The sequence below is a fragment of the Vigna angularis genome, chromosome 9 (genome assembly GCF_016808095.1).
Source record: "Vigna angularis cultivar LongXiaoDou No.4 chromosome 9, ASM1680809v1, whole genome shotgun sequence".
Classification (NCBI taxonomy): domain Eukaryota; kingdom Viridiplantae; phylum Streptophyta; class Magnoliopsida; order Fabales; family Fabaceae; genus Vigna; species Vigna angularis.
In genome coordinates, this window is record NC_068978.1 from 12009353 (window position 1) to 12032247 (window position 22895).

The following is a 22895-nucleotide window of genomic DNA, read 5'->3' on the forward strand; positions in this document are numbered from 1 at the left end:
GTTAAATCTTAAGCTACTAAAAATGAGTTAGAACAAGTAGAAGACAATTTTGGTCTTTAGCTACTCGCATTTAATAAAATAACAATTTTAAATTTTTTATGCTACTTCTTTTACCCAAATCTTAGTTACCCATACTTTTCAAATTAAACCATTTTCAACTTGTCTACATATTTTTCAATAATTTCTTCTTAAATCCAAGTCATTTCGTATTTTTTTAAGTTGTAGTTTTTTGTAGTACTCTAATTTTAATCTTAAAATCAATTTTACATGGTGTATCTTTTAGATTTTTATTAATTATATTATTTTCTTAATAATATCTTACATTGGTATATATTAGGTTTAAGATTTAGTTACACCAAAATAAAATAAAAAGAAATAAATAAAAATTTAATTTTTAAAACACGGAGACAAATCGCAAAACATGGTTCTCTTGCAGAATTGATTACCTTCATAAACCTTGCTCTGAAACCCAGAAGATAACACAACGCATAGAATCCCTTTCCACAAGAATCTACCAGTTATTGAAAATCGAAGGTTTTTATTGAGAACTCCCTTCGAATCAAATCAGTTGGAATACAATGGTTAGTGGCATCACTCATTCAATCTTATTCACTTACATCACTTACACACTTTTTGTGTCTATCTGTTAATTCAATTCTTCCAACTCACTCTGCTCTCGTTTTTGTGTTGTTGTTTTTTTAGTCGGTGACTGTGCACACAAACCTAGGTGACATCAAGTGCGAAATCTTCTGCGACGAGATTCCCAAAACCTCCGAGGTTTATTTCTCCCCTTAATTTCAAATATACTGTCCGTTTTTTTTTTTGGTTTGCAATCACGATTTGTTTTTAGAAGAAAAGATTCGAAATGATATGTTTTCGTTACACTAATTGTCGGGACGAGTGGCGTTTGTGAACAGAGGACACAGCGTAGGTGCTTGCGAATATGAATTTTAACTCAGTTTTTTGTTAGATATAATTTCTATGCTGATTGGATAAGAACGGTAAGTGTGTGTGGATTGATGTTTTTAAATTGAATTAGGTGAAATTGGTTTTAATGTGATGGGCTTTATGTTTAAATTGAGTTCAAAATTATGCTAATTTAACATTGAGGTCCACAAAATTACTTTTATTCTATTTATTTTTTTCTAAATTATGATTGTTTTGATAAAATAGACTCAAATTGGTTTTGGTACCGCAATTGTCGAAAGTAGAGACAATACTTACAGCGAGCTTGCTATTTTTGTGAATTTTAATTCAAATATTTATTGTGCTGAATACTGAGCTATAATTTCAATTTTGATTGCAACATTAGAAGTATCGAATAATCTGTTCTAAGTTTTAGGCGTGTATGCCTAGGATAGTTGGATTTATCTGTGACCGTGAGCAAGATCTTTCAGTTGTGTAATTTATTAGCGCGAATTGTGTGTAATCATGCCAAGATTTTAAATTGCTTTCTCGGTTGCATTTTCCTAGTGGTACTTGATGCTGTAGGAAACTGCAGACAAATGCAGCTGATGTGGAAATTACAATCACATACCATTTTAAAAATCCTTGATTCATGTAGTAATGAATCCGGACTGTTAGGGTGTGAATATGATGTTTGTAGTTTAAACGTGTATTTTGAGTTATATTTATTGAAATAAATTATGAATAGTTCAGTCATTATCTAATAGTTCTTGATTGCTGACTGGCTGAATGTATGAATTGGTGGTTTAGCTTAATAATGATTGAAGGCTATCGCTCTAGTCCTCTATCTGAGGGTTTACTATTGGTTTTTCTGTATTGAAGGGGGCTGTAACTAGCAGTTGAATTCTCGTGTAAATGTGTTTTAATCCAGAACTTTTTGGCGCTGTGTGGAAGTGGTTACTATGATGGGACTATATTTCACCGCAACATTAAGGGTTTTATGATTCAAGGTGGAGATCCCACTGGAACTGGCAAAGGGGGAACCAGTATATGGGGCAAGAAATTTAATGATGAGATACGAGAATCACTGAAGGTGAGTTCAACCAATATGAATCCATGTCTAGAGTTCTTTTGTTCTGTCAGGTAGCAATTCATTGATGTGTTGGAAGAGGTCAGAAATAGGATAAAATATGATTTCTATTTCATGTCTTGATTTCTATTCATCTTTGATGCATTTTCACAATAAAATGTCAGGAGATAGGATACAACTTTTTTTTGTTGTGCTCAAAAAGAATTGAAATATTTGTTATGCTTGTGTTAGTTCTGAATGTCAATATTGGAATTTGAGCGTGGAAAATGGCTCATGGTTTCCACAGGATGAATAGCACTCTAGTTAGCATGTCTTAAAATTAAGACTTCAATTGAGATTTACTGTCGTCAGGATGCTGCAATTGAAGAAATTTGTGTGCAAGATGGCTTTGTAGGTTTCTCAAAGCAATTTGTCTTGTTTGAGAGTTATCCCTATAACTGAAAAAATAATTCACTAAGCTGCTTTATACGAAACAGGAGTTATTTTCTTGCATCTTTTAACTGTGAATTTTTGTTGCTGTAAATTTTACTATATTTGTATGTATTTTGATTGGCTTATTCTTCTGGTTGATGAAAGTCAATTTTATTATATTGCAATATAATCATCTTAAGGCTGTTATATTTCAGTATCTCACCAAATGTGGTTAATTTATGATGTTGTTCATGATGTTAATTGTGAGCTGTGGTATGAAATCAGATAGTGGCGGAATTTTCATTTGTTATTTGCCTCTATGAAGTGACAGAATAATTATAGGCATTTTCTTCATCTGATGATTATTGTAGTTTAAAAAGTTGCCCTCGTTTATGTTTCAGCATAATGCAAGGGGAATATTGGCAATGGCTAACAGTGGTCCAAATACTAACGGAAGTCAGTTCTTCATAACTTCCGCAAAGCAGCCACATTTAAATGGGCTATACACTGTGTTTGGAAGAGTAATTCATGGATTTGAAGTTCTTGATCTCATGGAAAAGGTATTTCATTCTTCTGTAATTATTGTAATTGCTTTTTCTCTTTTTTAAAAATTATTTGGTTGAAGTTTAAGCTGATTTCTTGGTCTTGGTCTTAGCTTGGTTTGGTAACTCAACCAATATCTACATTTTTTTGGTGTTATATTCATGCGACTTGTCTAGAGAATGTGTGTAGACAAAGGAATAAATAATACTCTTCTTTGTCGCGCAGACTCAAACTGGAGCAGGAGATCGACCACTTGCAGAGATAAGGCTCAATCGTGTAACAATACATGCTAATCCTCTTGCTGGTTAATTTTTGTCTCGACAGTTTTTCCTTTTGTAAAATCTAAATTTAGGAGAGGGGAATTATTCTTAAGACTGATTTGAGTGTCTGTTCATGCTTACCCACTTCCAATTCAAAGAAGCATTTTGAGAAAGTAGTAAAAATGTATATTGAATTCCGAGTTTGGTGCTAGCTTTGTATAATATAATATCTATTTAACATTCAATTTGACTCATTAAAATATGCATTTTTTATGTCATAGAAAGCTTTTCTTTTTGCAAATTTGTTTTCCAAATCTTGAAATTAATTACCAGTGACAAAATGTCTGGAGATGTTTTCAAAAATCAATTTGTACACATGTAATTTTAAGGGTAAAGTGTTACATTAGTTCATTTATCAATTTCCATAATCTTTTTAAGATGAATTTCATACTAATTAGGTTCAATATTTCGATTAATTATAAAAGTTCATTTTTTAACCGACTGGATCCCATTGGAGATTAAATTCAATCACAGGAAATTTTTAATCATCTTGCAGTAGAACTCATTTTGAAATGGATAATGATACTTTGACAATATTATGTGTCATTTTATGATTGGTCCATATTGGTAATTATAAAAGAAGTTCATTTTTAACTGACTCGATCTCATTGAAGATTGAATTCAGCCACAGGAAATGTTTAATCATCTTGCATAGTGGAACTCATTTTGAAATGAATAATGATACTTTGACAATATTACGTATCATTTTGTGATTGGTCTATATTGGTTTTTATGATTATTATTATTGATTGTGGAGTAATTTTGAGCCAATCATAGAAGGTAATTATAAAAGAAGTTCATTTTTAACCGACTCGATTTCATTGAAGATTGAATTCAGCCACAGGAAATTTTTAATCATCTTGCATAGTGGAACTCATTTTGAAATGAATAATGATACTTTGACAATATTACATATCATTTTGTGATTGGTCTATATTGGTTTTTATGATTATTATTATTGATTGTGGAGTAATTTTGAGCCAATCATAAAATGACACCTAGATGATGTTAAAATATTGTAAAAAAAAATGTTGTTAAAGTATCATTATCCTTCTGAAATAGATTTTTCAGACAAAATAAAACTCTTTGCTTTCACCTTTCTGAGGATTTGTTTAAGTATTTTTTTTTATAGATTTTTAAAGAAAAGAAAGTTAAAATTAGTGTACATATAAATAAAAGAAATTAATAAGAAAAATTATATCAATTATTTTTCAGAATTAAATTTTAGTTTATATTGATTTTTTTTGTTAAGTGTCTGAAGAAGTTTATTTTTGTTTGGACAGTTGACATGATTGTTGTAACTTGGGTCCAAAAACATATTTCACTGGCCTTAATTCTCTAGTTCGTGGTCTCATTTGATGGCCATCTCCTACATATGCCCATTCCACATCTAATTTTGTGATATGTAATAATATTTTCTTCTTTCATTTCATACTTTTCCCCCTTACTCTCATAAAATAAAATATAAATATCAATACATCCTCATTATAGCATTTTGTAACTAATTTAAAATTATGTGTTCAATTATACAATTTAAAATTTAAGTATCACTTTCAAACACGTAATCTATTATATATATTTTTAAATTCCATAATTCATAAATATTCTAAATTTCTTAATTAATATCTTTCTAACAATTAAGAATCCAAAATCTAATTCTGGATTATTAATTTGAAATATAATTTTGAAACAGTGATTCTAAATTAGTTAATCTGTAAATAACTATCAAAAAGTAATTACAAGCTTCCAGAAATAACAAATCAAAAACTTATTATTTAATAAAAAAATTTGGAATCTACGGTGTAACATCCCAAAAATATATAGCATAAAACTATATACAGGTGTCATCATTTAATAATATGATAGAACCGTTACAGGAAAAATAAAGTTAATCTTACAGTTATTACAAAATAACCATAAAATTTAAAGCTTTACAGAAGTTTTACACCATTCCAAAACTATACACCTAACCGACCAGAATATACAAAAATATTATTGTGACCGAACGGTTCACCCAAAACTATAAACAATAATATGACCGAACGATCATAATTTAAACAGCAGGATTCTCGCCGTCCAACTCCTGCTCCAACGTACACTACTCCCCCTCTGCTCACACCCAAAAAGGGTGATCATGCAAGAGAAAAAGTCAAACGAAGACATGGACAAAAAAGGAAATAAGGATAAACTAATGTAATTTAATTGTGCAAACATCCATACATTTCGTAATAGTACAAAGAATGCTGAACCGAACACTACAACATACCAAAACAAATACAGGTAAGCATAAACAACTGAACATTATACTTCATGCATAAATCGAACACTTGACCATCCGGATTGTATGAATATGTAGCTTGAGGCCGTTCATGCACTCGGGTGATGTAGTAACTAGAAAACCATCAGTTGCCACCCGAGGTTAGTCCGTTATAACTCACCCAAGAACCTATGGGCTAAGACCTCCTGCCATTCTCACACAATGCATTACCCATCTCTACTTGAGAATTGGTAATCATCAGAATATCAGGATGAACTTCGTGAATTTCACTGTCCATATTCATAGTTTACCACTTCAATACACTTTTCACTGAGACATTCCTCCTTGGAATTCTCTTCCACATTACTTGAAACATATGCCTTATTGGAATATCAATAAAATTTCTCATACACAATAGATCAATAACACTATCTCAAGCAATCAGAGTCAAATAGTGAAATTAGCATTTAAAGTCCAAATAATCCTTCATAGAAGAAAACCGAACAACAACAACACAACCCTTGAGTACGACCGAACGGAAACTCACTATTTATGACAATCGAACACCATTACAAAAATTTTATACCAGTACATGGCTGAACACTAGTACTAAACAAAATACTAATACGAAACCGAGCGCTATAATCTAAGAAGAACGTCTACAGTTTAGTCCAAACACCTATAACTTAAACTTAACGCATTTAAGCTTAATACAAGTATGAGATCGATCACTAGTATAAGAACGATCACTAATGAGAGACCACACAATCCAATAAAACCAATTTCTAACACTAACATAAATGCTAGTACAATACTGAGCGCTAACACTAGCATAACTGCTAGTATAAGACCGAGTGTTAACAAGAACGAGCACTAGTACGGGACCGAGCACTACAAAGAACGAGCGCTAGTACAAAACTTAGCACTACCAACTAAGACCGAAAGGTCATGAACAGTAAAACTAAAAAGACCGAACACAGTTTAAAATCAAAAGCTATTACTAAACTGAGTGCTATATTCAATTGAATATTAACACAATACCGATCGATCATTAACTGAGAATCCACAATAGCATAACTCAGTTAAGGCTGAGCACCAGAGAAAATCGAGCAGTCAATGAAAGACCCTCATCGAACAACATAATTTTGCAGAATGTTTGCAGAATTATAATCGACACCAATTCTTACCAATCATTCAATTTTTACACACAATGCATAATCATCAAACAATATTTTCATACATCAAAACCAAGTAATTAAATTAGTTAGCTTCCCTTACCTCTTAACTGGACAGAAAACTCACAGTGCAGAAACTTGCTCTCCACCAAAAATCTTAGAAACCTAAGGTTCACTGATTTGTGAAAATAGACCAACCACAAGACCAGAAATGTGATCAGAATTGTAAGAGAAGAAGATGATAAACACATGCAACCAAAAACATGGCTTGCATGTGCCAGAAAACAGAATTTCTAAGAAGAAGAAGAACTTACCAGTTCAAACAACCACTTGATCGGTTCGAAAGAAAACTCTTGATACTAGTAAGACTCAAGTACCACCTGATTGATGATCAGATGAAGAGAAAGTGTGAAGTTCTAGAGAAAGAGTTTAGAGAGAAAGAGGAAAAAATAATATTTCAGAAAATTGGAGAAGAGATAGTGCATGCAGAAAGTGGAATGTGATTTGAAAATTTCACTTAAATACTACCGTCAAAATCGAACAGTTCACTCTCTTATAGACACCTATCTTCCACTAACCTACTTAAATTTTCTCAAACTACTCACAAACATATAATTTAGAAGATATTCAGTATATTTTCAAAATGTTTTTTCATTTAAATAATAAACATTTATTTAAAATCTCTTGTCATCCTTATTAAGCTTAAAAGCTATTACTTTTCCATTTTGCCGTAAAAATTCTTCTCATCCTCAAATTTTCAAAGTTGTTTAGAAAATTGTAAAAGTGTGGATTTGTTGAGTAAACTTATTCCGTTATCTTTCTTGTCAACCCACAATCTTTCCCTCATATATATAGGGTTAAGTTGTGCACATATGTCTAATCTAGTTTTTGTTACGGGATAATTATACAACCCATGATATTATCTATGTGAACAATTGCTTATCTAGAATTAAACTTGTCGCAACCGGAATCGCGACGGGACGACGATCCTTTAAAAAAAGAATAAATATATTGAAAAGAGATTTTGGAGTCGCCACCATAGTTTATTCTGGAAAACTACGGAAAAACTATAAAATGATAAGGCATGGTCAATTTGAACCAGATTCTTGGTTCGGGAGTCGGTTACGTGTAGGGAAGGTATTAGCACCCTACAACGCCTGCCCTAAGGCAGTACCTTTAACTAAATGCGCGAATGTGGATGTGGTTTTCAAAGTGTTTAACATTCCCTTGAAATAAAACTCTAAAGAAACAAACAATATTTTTTAGCTTTTTGGGGCCCGACAAGGATTGACCTTGCTCCTACGTATTCTCATGTGAGAAATCAGGGTTACGTAGTTCTTTTAGAAACTGTTGAGAAATTTGTTTGAGAATTGTTTGAAAATTTGTTTGGAAAATGATTTGGATTTTTGGGAAAGTGAGCCTGACAAGGACTGGCCTTGCTCCTACGTATCTCCACTTTTGATGGAGAATCAAGGATCACGTAGTTCTGGAAGGCGATATTGTTGGGTGTTCGAAAAGTAGATGTTTTTAGTTTTTTGATGATTTTATATTTTATTTTTATTTAAGAAAGAGAAAAGGTTTTTGACACAAGGACGATGCGTGCGATCACACATGTGCCTAAACCTTTAAAACATATTTTTGGCGTTTTTGATGAAAGAGAAAAGGTTTTTGGCACAAGGACGATGCGTGCGATCACACATGTGCCTAAACCTTTGAAACATATTTTTGTAATTTTTTAATGAAAGAGAAAAGGTTTTTGGCACAAGGACGATGCGTGCGATCACACATGTGCCTAAACCTTTGAAACATATTTTTTGGTATTTTTGAAGAAAGAGAAAAGGTTTTTGACACAAGGACGATGCGTGCGATCACACATGTGCCTAAACCTTTAAAACATATTTTTTGGTATTTTTGAAGAAAGAGAAAAGGTTTTTGGCACAAGGACGATGCGTGCGATCACACATGTGCCTAAACCTTTAAAACATATTTTTTGGTATTTTTGAAGAAAGAGAAAAGGTTTTTGGCACAAGGACGATGCGTGCGATCACACATGTGCCTAAACCTTTAAAACATATTTTTTGGTATTTTTGAAGAAAGAGAAAAGGTTTTTGGCACAAGGACGATGCGTGCGATCACACATGTGCCTAAACCTTTAAAACATATTTTTGTAATTTTTGAAGAAAGAGAAAAGGTTTTTGGCACAAGGACGATGCGTGCGATCACACATGTGCCTAAACCTTTAAAACGTATTTTTGGTATTTTGAAGAAAGAGAAAAGGTTTTTGGCACAAGGACGATGCGTGCGATCACACATGTGCCTAAACCTTTAAAACATATTTTTTGGTATTTTTGAAGAAAGAGAAAAGGTTTTTGGCACAAGGACGATGCGTGCGATCACACATGTGCCTAAACCTTTAAAACATATTTTTGTAATTTTTGAAGAAAGAGAAAAGGTTTTTGGCACAAGGACGATGCGTGCGATCACACATGTGCCTAAACCTTTGAAACATATCTTTTGTAATTTTTTTTTTATTTAAATTGTAAAGATCTAGATTAAATAAATAGAACAATAAAAACAAACAAATAAAATAACGAGCGTTGGGGAGAAATAACGAGCGTTCGTTAAAGAACGCTCGTTGAGGATGAGGAATAATAACGAGCGTTCGTTTCGGATTATCGAACGCTCGTTGAGGATGAAGAGAAATAACGAACGTTCGTTTCGGATTAACGAACGCTCGTTGAGGATGAATAGAAATAACGAGCGTTCATTTTGGATTAACGAACGCTCGTTGAGGATGAGAAATAACGAGCGTTCGTTTCGGATTAACGAACGCTCGTTGAGGATGAATAGAAATAACGAGCGTTCATTTTGGATTAACGAACGCTCGTTGAGGATGAAGAGAAATAACGAGCGTTCGTTTCGGATTAACGAACGCTCGTTGAGGATGAATAGAAATAACGAGCGCTCGTTTCGTGGATTAACGAACGCTCGTTGAGGATGAATAGAAATAACGAGCGCTCGTTTCGTGGATTAACGAACGCTCGTTGAGGATGAGGAGGAAGGACGTGCGTTCGTTCGGAAAGCGCTCAAGTTTGGTCGCTCGTTAGCTTTGGGCCTGGCCCATCTGGGTGGTTTCCGACCTAGAGTTGCCTGCTGATGCTGACTTCTCACTCTTCTACACTCATATTCAGCTACTCCAGAGGCTCAAAGTCTCTTTTCCCTCCTCGAAGGTCCGCCGCCACTACACCAGCCACCGTGACTACCTCCAGCCAAAACCGGCCGCCGCGAGTTGCTTCCGGTCTCTCTCCCTCTCTTCTTGTCGCGCACGCCGGAGAAAATCTAGTGTCCCTGTGGGGGACCGTTGCTGCCCTCGACAGAGGCACTGCCACCACGGTCCCTTGCGATCTGGACGTCGGTGGCGAAACCCAAATACCACCGGGTCCGTTCCCCAACAGCGACGCCGTCAGCCTTGGAAACCGCCGCCAACGGCTCTCTCAATCTCCTTTATCTACCCTTTGTTTTTTTTTGTTTTTTTTTGGGTAGGGACTGCCGAGAATGGCAGGTTGAAGATGAATGGGGGGAGTGATATTCTGTGAGTAAGACAAACTGGATGCTGGTTGGGAGGTGGTATCTGAACGAAGATGATAGGTGTAGGCCGTGGGTATCAATATGGCTTATGGCAATGGGTGAATATGGATGATTGGTGTTTGTCGCTCAGTGCCATGAAGGGATGAAGATTGATGTTCGGTAACAACAGACATGTACAAATATTTACAACACTAGCCATTTATTAAACAACAACACATGCAAACTTAACACACGTAAGCTTAACACATAGCAACCACATAACAGGGACATATTCAAGGGAAACCTAACAGAAACATGCTTAAGGACGACGTAAAAGAGACATACTCAAAGACAAGTAACCAAACCATTAAGACAGGGAGTGCAAAGGATTACTTACCTTTTGAAGCTTCGTTTGCTATTGCTGACCTCGCGTCCCCAATGAGTCTCTGCTAATTCTTCTTTCTTCCAGTAAAATGTCCTCTCCTCTGCTTCTTTCTCGTAGCCCCGTGACACTCCAAGCTGTTGGACCATTAGCTGGACCAGCCGGCTAGTGTTGAACGTTTATCTTCCTCTAAACTGCTGGGCGTGACAAATTGCTACTGGACCGTGAATGATCAGGCCGTGGGTGAAGTTGCTGTATGGAAAGCCAACATTTTCTTCTTTTCTCCAAAGTGACTGCCTCCTTTTGCTTGCTCCAGCCGTGTCACCAACTCTTCCCCCTTTTGCTGACTACGGGAGGCCTCTTCAAGGCTAGCTAGTATTAAGTTAATTTCGTGTCATTTCTGATTTGGATCAAAGCAGTATGTTCCATTCCCTTCTTTCTCTTTGTGGTGTTGAGGAGGTCTTTGATCATTTGAATCTTGTAATGGAGGGACTGGACTTCATTGCTGCTGGACCTTTGTCAAAGCTTCTGGACGTATCAGCTCTGTGGTGCAAGGCCATGTGCTTCACTTTCAATTGTATACCTTCTGTGTTGGACCAAACCCCACCCCTCTCTTTTGCTGGAAATGCAGATGCAGTGGCGCCTGTGGTGCATGCTGCTTCTCTGCTTCTACCATGCTGTTGCGCTCTTCCATTATCATCTTTCAATATTAATTTCTCCCATGCTGCTAGATAAAATAAGGTGGGCCCTCACATTTTACATGCACGCTGCTGCTCCATGCTTTCGGTGGCTCCAACACGTTTCAGATCTCTCATTTTTGAAACCCATGCTTGGTTCTTGCTGCTGTCTACCGTGTGAAGATAGCTGACCGTGAAGGGGTGCTGGTGCAATGTGGGAGAAGCCAGACCATGACCGAGAGCTCCTTGCATGATTCAGCGCTTCCACTTCTTCATACAGACTTCATGCTGCTGGACAATGCTCCACTTCTTCAAGCTTTGCTCAAGGTGGGCGCTGCTGCTGTCTATGGCCGTGAATCAGCCTCTCCTTCCAAGCCGTGACCGAGAGTTCTTTTTGGGCGTAGCGGCTGCTGTAGTGCAGGCCGTGTGTGCATTCAAGGGCCGCTGCTGCTGCTAGATGAATCACCCTTCTTCCAGCAAGGCCGTGAGCTTCTCTGCTCCATCTAGCCATGGCATTTTGAGCTTGGGCGTGGCAGCTGCTGTTGCACCGCGTGTTGGCCGCTGCTGTTGCGTGAATGCCGGACCAAACCGCTGTTGTGCTGTGTGCTTGCCATGGCCGTGTGCTACTGCTTCTATCAATTGCTGTTTCGCAATCACAGCTTCATCTCCAACTAATTTCTGTACCTTCCACTATTGGACCATGGGTATCTGCTGCTGCTGGGACGTTCTGGCCGTGATCCAGTTCTCGGCTTGTGCTTGTTGAGGTTGGATCGTGAGTGCCTTCCAAGACGTGCCACCAATCTCCACTTCCCCAACACAAATATTTAAAAGACAAGAGTTATAAAGAAAAGTCACTCATGCTTCACTAAATGCTAAATGTTATTGTTCTTGGAAGAAAAAAAAGTTGGTTTGCTTAGAGACGCTTGCACCATGTGACAGTACCCACTCTTCTCAACCATCTAAGAAACCAAAAGAAGTAAAAATCTTGCTACGAGAATGGTAGTGGCTGCTGAACGTGTGCTTTCTTGGTGGCTTGCAGACCAAACTCAACTTGCTTCTTCTCCCCTGCAACGTTACAAGAATGACCGTGTTCTTCCCTTAGTAGTGCAGCTGATCGTGTACGTTCCAAGGGCAGCTGGATGTAGTCCTGGTGTCTCTTCATTCAGCCGTGATCCATCTCTCCGCCTCTGGGTCAGTTCTTCTCTCTCAAAGCAACATTCTCAAAAAGCAAATCTCCTAAAGCCGATACTCAGAGAGTTCTCCCTGGAAGTGTATGCCACTGGCTGTTCCCTTCTCTACTTTTCTTCCTCTCCTGGAAAAAGGATGAGACCCATAATTGTTGTTGGAGAATCTCCCTGGTCATCCACCTTCTCTTGTTCTCCACCTCCCTTTCAAAAATAATTCTTTTTCTTTTCAGAAAATTCCCGAACCAAAGCGGCAGCAAACGTGCTACCTTCTGCCTTTTTGGACGTGGCAAGTGCTGGACTTGAAGTGCTGAGAATGTGCCGAGAGTTTTTGTTTGCTTAAGAAATGGAAGACATTCTGGACTCCAAGTGCTACTGCCCATCATTTTGAACGTGAGTCGCCATCATCAATCATGCCTCTCCTCTTTTTTTTTTTTTATGCAACAATTCACATGGAAGTTATATATATCTATGATCAAATGTCCTTTTGCTCTTCCACGTCATGTAACAGCCCCTAGTTCCGTGCCTCATTTTTTTACAAAACAACTCATTTACTTTTACTTCAATTGGTGCCAAACCGTGACAACAAACACATGCTAGACTTTGTATGGCAGCAACTAATCAATTCAAAACTCAGAATAATTTCTTCTGGAGCTGGGACAGCCGTTAGCGCTCTTCTTTTATCCCTTAGAAAATGAATTCCCATGTAAGTGGCTGCTGGTCTCTTTCACGTGCAATACCAAAATTCAGTTGGACTCAATGTGCAGCTGCCCATGCCGTGATCATGTGGAATGAAAACTTTGTTGAATAAAGAAAATTTGGAGGTCGTGGCATGCCATCATGGGGAGTGCAGTTTTTGTTGAGTGGAGATAATGGTATAGGCCGTGGCATGCATGTGCTGAGCAGTGGTGGAATCTCTCTTTTGTTTATTTTTATATTTCCCCTTTTTTTTTATTTTATGTATTTTTTGTATTTCGTATATACGTAATTTTTTTTGATTTTATAAAAATGAAAACTAAAGTAAAATAAAGTTAAATAAAACCAAAAATGAAAATAAAAGATGAGATAAAACTAAAATTAAATTAAAAACAGAAAAGATTTATTTTATTATTTTTTTATTTTTTTTTATCCTTTATGAAAGTGAACTAAAAATGAAGATAAAATAGAAATGGCAATAAAGAGATAAAGATACAAATTCTAACACATTTTTTTTTACGTACCCGGACAAAATTGGGTGTTGACAGCTGCCCCTCTTTACTTAGATTTTACTAGATCATATGACAAACAATGTTTTCATATTATCAAAGTAAAAGATAAGTAAAGATAGAAATACTAATTTTGTCTGGGTTTCAAGATAAAGAAGAAACAAACAGAGAATAAAACAAACAAACAAAGCTGAGAAAAATGAAGTGTGACAACCTCGCGGAGGGTGATCCAACGCTAAGGATGAAGTGAACAAGGAAAGATTTTTTTTCTTTTTTTGATGAAAGTAAAATTATTAATCAATCCGGACGAAATTGGGTGATGCCCCTCTTTACTTAGATTTTACTAGATCATATGATAAACAATGTTTTCATATTATCAAAGTAAAAGATAAGTAAAGATAGAAATATTAATTTCGTTCGGATTTCCATGAAAAGGAACCAGGATCAAACAGGGGATTTTTTTTTTTTTTTTGATTGCATAAATAAAATGAACTGGATTAAATGAAAAGAGAAACTTGAATTTGATTGGTTTGACCATTGCCATGCAGAGAGTCATTTGAGAGAAAATTAAAAAAAGTACTGACCATTGCCATGCAGAGGGTCGTTTAAAAAAAGTAAAATCTGACTTGACCATTGCCATGCAGAGGGTCGTTTGAGAAAAGTAAAAAAATGGGCTCGACCATTGTCTTACAGAGGGCCGAGATACCAATGACAGAAAGCAAAATTGGGCTCGACCATTGTCTTACAGAGGGCCGAGATACCAATGACAGAAATTAAAATTGGGCTCGACCATTGTCTTACAGAGGGCCGAGATACCAATGACAAGAGTGCAAAATTGGGCCTGACCATTGTCTTACAGAGGGCCAAGATACCAATGACAGAAAGTAAAATTGGGCTCGACCATTGTCTTACAGAGGGCCGAGATACCAATGACAGAAAGCAAAATTGGGCTCGACCATTGTCTTACAGAGGGCCGAGATACCAATGGCAAAAAGCAAAATTGGGCTCGACCATTGTCTTACAGAGGGCCGAGATACCAATGACAGAAAGCAAAATTGGGCTCGACCATTGTCTTACAGAGGGCCGAGATACCAATGGCAAAAAGCAAAATTGGGCTCGACCATTGTCTTACAGAGGGCCGAGATACCAATGACAGAAAGTAAAATTGTTTGATTGTTTTGAAAATTGAAATTTTTGAATTTGTTGAAATTTTGAGAACCTTTTTTGATTTTGACTTTGAATTTAAGAAACAAGGTGTTGCATTTTGTACAAGTATATGGATTTTGAAACCTCAAAGTGCAAGAGAAACATGGTTGATGTAAATTTTGAAATTTTGAGAAGAAAACTTTGATGCATGCTGATTTTTTGTCTTTTTGAAAGAAGGAAAATTGATGTAATAAACATGGAAGGGAAAACTTTGATGCATTTTTTTTTGGGTTTTTGAAGGAAGAAAAAAAATTTAATGAATATACATGGAGGCAAATTCAAAGTTGATGAAAATATGTACATGATGTATGGGTAGATTATGAAACTGTGACACATTTTTTTTTTTTTTTTGAGAGTCAATTTGTTTCCTTTGAAATCATCAAATTTATGACGATATAGACTTCCAATTTCCTTCAATGGATGTCCGATCCTAAAGTCAACTGTGTAAAAAGAAACTTGTGTGCTACGCATTTCCTGACGAGATACTAGTGTGTACATGCTTGATATCAGGGGTTGGTTAAAATATGTGGAGGATGATTGGAAGGATTTGGAGAGTACCGGGTTGGCTACTTGAGCCTTCTACTCCTTAAAATGGCTACAAAGGCCAATGTGAGGTAGTAGATACCCAGAAGTTGTTCTGGAACATGGTAAAAGTATTGGTATGGACAAATGTATCTGTGAATTGAGAGGGAATAAGTCAGGAATCAAGGAGTGAGAATATCATGTGGGATTTGCAAATTGCCCCAATTTTGGTGGTTTTAGGTTTCTTTGAAGTTCGGGACGAACCAAGATCATGCAAGGCCCAACAAGGGATGCCCCAGTTTTTGTATGAGCTTTGAATATTCAGATGAAAAATTTTGGTGATTTAACAAAGTTGCTCAATACTCTGAATGGGTCGAAACATATGAAAGTTACAAAGTTGCCTTGGTTTTGGGTATGAGTCAATTAAGCGAGGTTCCACAAGAAGTTGCCCCCCACTTTGGGTTTACGAATGATAAGATGGACTCAAAATCATACAAAGCCCCAAAGTGTCTGCCCCTGTCTTGAGGGTGGATCTATGAATTTCAGTACGGACAAATCTGAGAGGCCCAACAAGGGTTCAGATGGAACAAATCTGAGACTAACAAAGTTGCCCCAAGTTTGGGACCCGGGGGAAGAGTTTGAATGGGATTTGAATGTGTTCAGGAATTTGTGATGGATATGGAAAGGATTGGCTTGAAAAGATTGCCCCAAACGGTTTGATTTTCCTTTGTAAAATCTTAATTTTGATCAAAAAGGAGTTCCATTCATCCGATTTATATATTTTTCATCATCATTTTTTTTTTGACTGCATTGTTGGTCATTTTTTGTCTTGTCTCAAAATTAAGCTTTATGAAAAATTAAGCAACCAGTATTCAATCTGTGTGGACTTTTATTGGGCTTGTAATGTGGCTTGGGCTAAGGGGTATTGAAAGAAAGGATATAAAGGCTCAAATAAATTTTTGTGGGTATATTTTTTTGAAAAACAAGGGTTACCATCTATACTTTGTATCAGTTATTCGTCAAAACTGTTTTGACTTTCCTTGCTAATTTGCAAACTTCACTCTTTGTTCGTCATCACTTTGTGATTCTTTCCGTTTTTTGCCTCACTTTTGAGGAATTATCTTCATTTGATCACTAAGTGTGTTCCTTTGCAATTTGAGTTAACTTCTACTGTGATGATAACCCTTGTTTGGGTAAAATTTTGAAAAGAAATTTCTTATTGGCTCAAATTGGGTATCAAAGGATATGTTTTTTTTTTTTTTTTTTGATGAAGAAAGATGGCCACACATCATTTCAAATTTTGATTGCTTTATTTTCAAAAGATTAATTAGGAGACAAAGACTAAATGATCTCAACAGAGTCATTTTCATTCTTTTTTCATTTTTTTTAACGGATTCCAGGATCTCCCAAATGAAAGCCAGTGGAGATAACGAAAAATCTGCCCCAGTGTAAAGCTTGGTGTTTATCAATTGGGCTCAAGAACATGATTGGGCCAATCTATGGGTATAGCGAGGGCTAAAAGATGATGTTTTCAAGCGATGCACACACAAATATCTCTTAAGAATATGTGATTTGATCATTTGACTCCAGGAGATTGTAACATCCATATATATTTTTTTTTGAAATCTCATAAAATGGATGATTTGCATTGAAAACAAATGACTCAAAATTTTGCGTATTTTTTTTTTTTTTTATGCATGAAGAAAAGTATATGAAATGAAAATGATGATACTAGTTGAAAATCAGATTTTTTTTTGTTTTAAGAGAAAATTACGTATGGTGGCCAGTGTGAAAACTGGGCTTGGGGGCCAGTGTGAGCTGGGCTTAGGGGGCCAGTGTGAAAACTGGGCTTAGGGGCCAGTGTGAGCTGGGCTTAGGGGGCCAGTGTGAGAACTGGGCTTAGAGGGCCAGTGTGAGCTGGGCTTAGGGGGCCATTGTGAAAACTGGGCTTACGGGCCAGTGTGAGCTGGGCTTTTGAGGGCCAGTGTGAGCTGGGCTTAGGGGGCCAGTGTGAGCTGGGCTTAGGGGGCCAGTGTGAGCTGGGCTTAGGGGGCCAGTGTGAGCTGGGCTTAGGGGGCCAGTGTGAGCTGGGCTTAGGGGGCCAGTGTGAGCTGGGCTTAGGGGGCCAGTGTGAGCTGGGCTTAGAGGGCCAGTGTGAGCTGGGCTTAGGGGGGCCAGTGTGAGAACTGGGCTTAGAGGGCCAGTGTGAGCTGGGCTTAAGGGGCCAGTGTGAGCTGGGCTTAGGGGGCCAGTGTGAGCTGGGCTTATGGGGCCAGTGTGAGCTGGGCTTAAGGGGGCCAGTCTGAAAACTGGGCTTAGGGGGCCAGTGTGAGCTGGGCTTAGGGGGCCAGTGTGAGCTGGGCTTAGGGGGCCAGTGTGAGAACTGGGCTTTTGGGGCCAGTGTGAGCTGGGCTTAGGGGGCCAGTGTGAGCTGGGCTTAAGGGGCCAGTGTGAAAACTGGGCTTTTGGGCAATGCAGGAAATGATATGAGAAAATATGATTTAGAAAAAACGTTTGAAAAATGTTTTTTTTTTTTTTTTTTTTTTTTTTTTTTTTTTTTTTTCAACTTTCTGACACAGGAAAATCCAGATCGGATCAGTCCTGAGTAACAAAGAAGGAAGTTGGACTTACCAGGCACATTGACCCAATGGATCAGATGACCTGAGCCGTGAAAGCTTGACAGAGGAGAGTTACAAAGGAAAATATTTTTTCATTTTTTTCATATTTTATGGAACAAGCTAAAGAAAATCGATTTTTTTTTATCAGAGGATTTCAGAAAATTGAATTAAAGAAAGCTTTACAACACTCTCGACCCAATGGGCCCAAAACTATTTTTCTTATAGCCATGACAAAAATTCTTCAAACAAGGTCTGAATTCCTCTATCTTTATTTTTCAGCACAAAATATCTTATTCACACAAATTAAAAGGGAGATCATGAATTGAAAACACAAAATTTACACAAACAAGGATTTTTATTTTTCAGAAATTCAGATGCACTGGTTCAGGAGAAACCACATATGCCGAAAGGGCCTAATGGGCTCAAAAACTGTTCATCTTTCATTCTCAGATTTTTTGTTACAAATGCAAAGAAAATTACACAAGCCAATTTGAACAAATATACAAAACATCATTCAACAGAAAAAATGTGAAAACAAAATATTTTTGACATATTTTCAAAAGAAGTATACTCGAGAGAAAACCACGAAGGCCATTGGGCCTAATGGGCTCGAGCACTGTTCTTTTTTTTTTCAATATTTTTGATTTATTCAAAATATAGAAGAAGGAATAAAAACAAACAAAATGGTGTGATGTGAAAATTATAAACATGCCAAAATAATTCTTCACTCAAATTTATATTTCAGAAAGAATTGGGTTCAAAGAAAGCTAACATGGTAATGAGGCCCAATGAACCTGAAAAATGTTCTTTATCAAGCCAATGAAAAACAATTTTGAACACATCAAATTTTACATCACTCCAATTATATATTTTTTTTGAAAATTTTCTATTTATCATATTTTTGATTTTTGTTTTATTATTTTTTGTGAAATCGGGTCATCCAAGAAGTATTGAATTGGGCCGAATCGACCCAACAAAACCCTACCCGTTTCAGATTTTCAAATTTTTATTTTTTAAAACTCAGAAAGAAATCAGACCGACACCAGACGGTTGCAGCGACCGGAACTGTAGCCACAGTGGATTTGCTCAGCTATAAAACGGGTATCCCTTCAGGGTCGAGCGACATTTTCCCGATCTCCCTCTCTCTCTATCCTTCTCTCTTCCTCTCTTCCTCTCTCTTCTTCTCTTCCTTGAGCGTCTGGATTTCTGAGGGGAGCCTCTGCCCCTGTGTGCCTTTGAGAGTGTCTGAGTTCCGCGAGAGAAGCCTCCGTCCCCGACTTCCGAAGCGCTTGAGTCATTTGAGGTACTTCTCCTTGTTTGCCTTCCACTTCCAGGTAAGTCTTCTGAGCTTTTAATCCTCTTTCCTTCTTCTCTCAAGTTTTCTGCTCTTCCGATCTTTCCTTCATTTTCATTTTTTCTTTCTCATGTTTTTCTATTCCTCATTCCCTTTAACTCTTTAGCTTTCTGTTTCAGCTTTTCTTTTTATGCTTTCGCTTTCCATTTTCGTTTTACTTCCCCTCTCCCCTTTATGTTTTTCTTTTCTGCTTTCCTTTCCTGCAAGCTCTTCTATTTTCTTCTGCTTTCCACTTTGTCTGCTTTTATTTCTTTCTCGCCCTTCTCTGCATTTCTTTCTGAGTCCTCTTTTCTCTTTTTCTCTTTTTTTTTTTTTAATTTAAAAAAAACTTAAAACACTTAAAAACACAACTGTCTTAACTTAAGGGGTATATAGGCTGGAAACCAGACGTTAATCTCCCTTCGATTGAAGGTATGGCAGAGACAATCGGGTAGAACAACGCCACGTACCCCATAAAATCAGAAAATTTAAAAAGATAAATGATTTGATGAACCGGACATGGACAAATGAACAAGGACAAAAGGACAAGGACAAAAGGACATAGATCCGTTTAGGACCCTCTTGCAAGGACCGTGAAACAGATCCGAGACCGGACACTGAAATAACAAAGACCGACCGAACAAAATAAACTAAAAGGAAATAAAAACGAAAAAAGAAAACACTGAAAATACTTTTTTTGTTGTTGTTTTTTTTTTTTATGCTTTTGTTATGTTTTTGTTCTTTTTATTTTTTATATTTTTTTTTTTTTTGTTTCAGAAAACTTAGAGAGGAAAGATGAACGAGATGGAGATGGAGAGGTACACCAGTCAGCGGTGGAGACCTACTGAAGATCAGGTCAAAATGATGACCCATATCTACAATTACGGGGTCACACATCCCAGCAGAGCCCAAGTTGTCGAGATTGCGTCTCGACTAAGAGTTTTCGCAGACGCTACTGAATACAATGTGCACTGCTGGTTTAACAACCACGGCAATCGGGTCAGGCGCTGGCAAGCAGAGATAGACCCTACCGGCACTCAGTTCTCACAACTGCCGCTATACATGTATGGTAAGTACCCTGATCACCTCCATTTTTTTATTTTTTTTTTATTTTTTTATTTTTTTTTTTTTTTTGAAAACTTTCTCCTCATCTTATTATTGACAATTTTTTTGTTTTTTTTTTTTGGAAAGAAAACGACTGGGTGATCATGAGGGCGCCGAGGCTGCTGAACTTGTTCCCGGTTCCGATCATCATTGACGACGACAGGGACGGACGACAAATCGCTCCACCCATGCTTCTCACATTCCGGACCAGAGCTCCCTCGACGGAGCTCTCCCTCAGACCACCGCAACCAGCTCGGGAATACTTTCGCTAAAATTTCCTTTTACTTATTTTTTTTTCATGGTCTGTAACTTAACGATCACCAGTGATCGAACCCTGAACACTGTTTATTTGCTTTGCCTTATTTGCTTTTTTTTTTCTTTCATTTTTTTTTGCTGTTTTTTTTAATTGTGACTTTGTACCTTTTCTGTTATATCTGCTTTTTCTTTTTTTTTTCTTATTTATCAAATGTTAAGATCGTTTCAGTATATTCAGAATGATGTCTTTGTTTGAAAACATCTCTCCGACCTTACTGTGAATCTTGCCCAAATGATGAAATAAAATTAGATTTTTATGGTTTTTCTTTGATTTCAGTCTAAACAAAATTTCTAATCTGAACGAAATAAAAGGAAAACCGGGCTCAACAGAAAATAAATTATTTACAAAGAAAATACGAAAAAAGATTTCGAAAGAAATGAAAACCAAAGTGAACGCCATGAGTATGAAAAACAAAATTTTGAAAACATTATGCATATGAGACAATGCAGAAATGGGAAGAGAGGAACAATGAACTCGTAAACAAAATTTGCACAATCTGAATTTTTGACAAACCCTTTTTTTTTTATTATCATCATTTTTTTTTGTTTCGCGACACCCTATTAGGACATGATTTCCAGTAAACCTTGGAGATACCAAGTAACGAAATTTCACATTAAAATTCATGGATGAAAGCGTGATATCAATGAGCATAAACCTCATAGGAAGACAAATTAAAGCTCGAGCAAAATAACATCAGTTCCAACTTATGCTTTCTCAAATAATCCGCGAGTCCTCTTCCCTCGTCATGGCACTCGTAGAGGCGAACTCACGCCTTGTCACGACACTCAATTGACATTCTTCAAACTTTTTTTTTTTTTTCTTTTTTTTTTTTTTTTTTTTTTTTTTAAAAAAAAAAATCCTGAATTGATCAAAGATTGCATTTTATGTTTGAAAGCCTTGCATGCTTCTGTTGAGTGTCCACGCGCTCCTCGATGATAATCACACCTCGCATTTATGTATTGGGTACGGAGGTCGTGTAGGCCTAGTTGGACAAACCTCTATGAGGTTGCTGCGGAGAAGATTTAGCAGTAACTCTGCATAGGTCATAGGGATTGGAGTGAAGTTGGCAACCTCCTCAATACGACATTTGGGGATAGGCAGTAAAATGTGAATTAGCTCTTCTCTTTATCTTTCTCATGAAATTTGCGCCTCTAAAGAACCAAAAGACCCGTTTTTCCTTCGCGTTTTGAGGTTAAATAGATACATCTGCAAACGTCGTGTCTGACACCTTCTCACGCGCCCGGGCTTGAAGCTCTCTGGAAAATCACGCACGAGAATTCACTGAAATTTTAACGGACCGATATCTTGACGAGCGTCAATTGAGCGCTTCCCTCGAGGAACATCATCTTCTCATTGGAGAACGAGCGTCCTCTTCCATCTCGTCAATGAGAGTTCTCTTCTAAAGGCAGGCGGAGCGTCCACTTCTGTTCGGATGGACGAGCGCGTTAGAGGCGAGTCAAATTCAGCTTGGACGAGCGTCTATTTCGTTTGGACGAGCGTCCATTTGTGCTCGAGCGAGCGTCCGTTTCAGCATAGACGAGCGTCCGTTTCAGCCTGAAGGACGAGCGTCCACTTATAGGACGAACGCCCTGGACGATCACGTGCAGGACGAGCGTCCACTTCCATTATGGACGAGCGTTAACCTCTTGGACGGGCGTTCTACTCAGTTTTACGGACGAGCGTCCAATTGTGTGTGCTGGACGAGCGTCCATTTCTTCAGTTTGTGGACGAACGTCCACTTGAGCGTCCAATTCTCTGTATTGGACGAGCGTCCACCTCAGTGTGCTGGACGAGCGTCCATTTCTTCAGTTGGTGGACGAACGTCCGCTTCTCTGTGCTGGACTGCACGAGCGTTCACTTCAGTTAGGACGAACGGCTGCCTAACTTTGGACGAGCGTCCGCTTCTTGAACGAGCGTCATCTACTAGCTGAAGGACGAGCGTTCGCTTTCATTGGTTGGACGAGCGGCTGCCTCATTTTGGACGAGCGTCCACTTCTAGCTGAAGGACGAGCGTCCACTTCTGTTCACTGGACGAACGTCCACTTGTGCTCTTAGTGAAGTACTCTCTGTGGTCCATAG

At 37.5% G+C, this 22895-nt stretch overlaps 1 protein-coding gene across 1 annotated transcript; it reads left to right on the top strand.

Moving 5' to 3' along the window:
- Positions 1-410: 410 nt before the first annotated feature.
- LOC108337553 (peptidyl-prolyl cis-trans isomerase CYP18-1) lies at positions 411-3455 on the top strand. Its single transcript, XM_017574109.2, has 5 exons — positions 411-581; positions 703-777; positions 1838-1999; positions 2809-2967; positions 3176-3455. Exons 1-5 carry the CDS (start codon positions 579-581, stop codon positions 3257-3259), a joined length of 483 nt encoding a protein of 160 aa, XP_017429598.1. The 5' UTR covers positions 411-578; the 3' UTR covers positions 3260-3455.
- The last annotated feature ends 19440 nt before the right edge of the window (positions 3456-22895 follow it).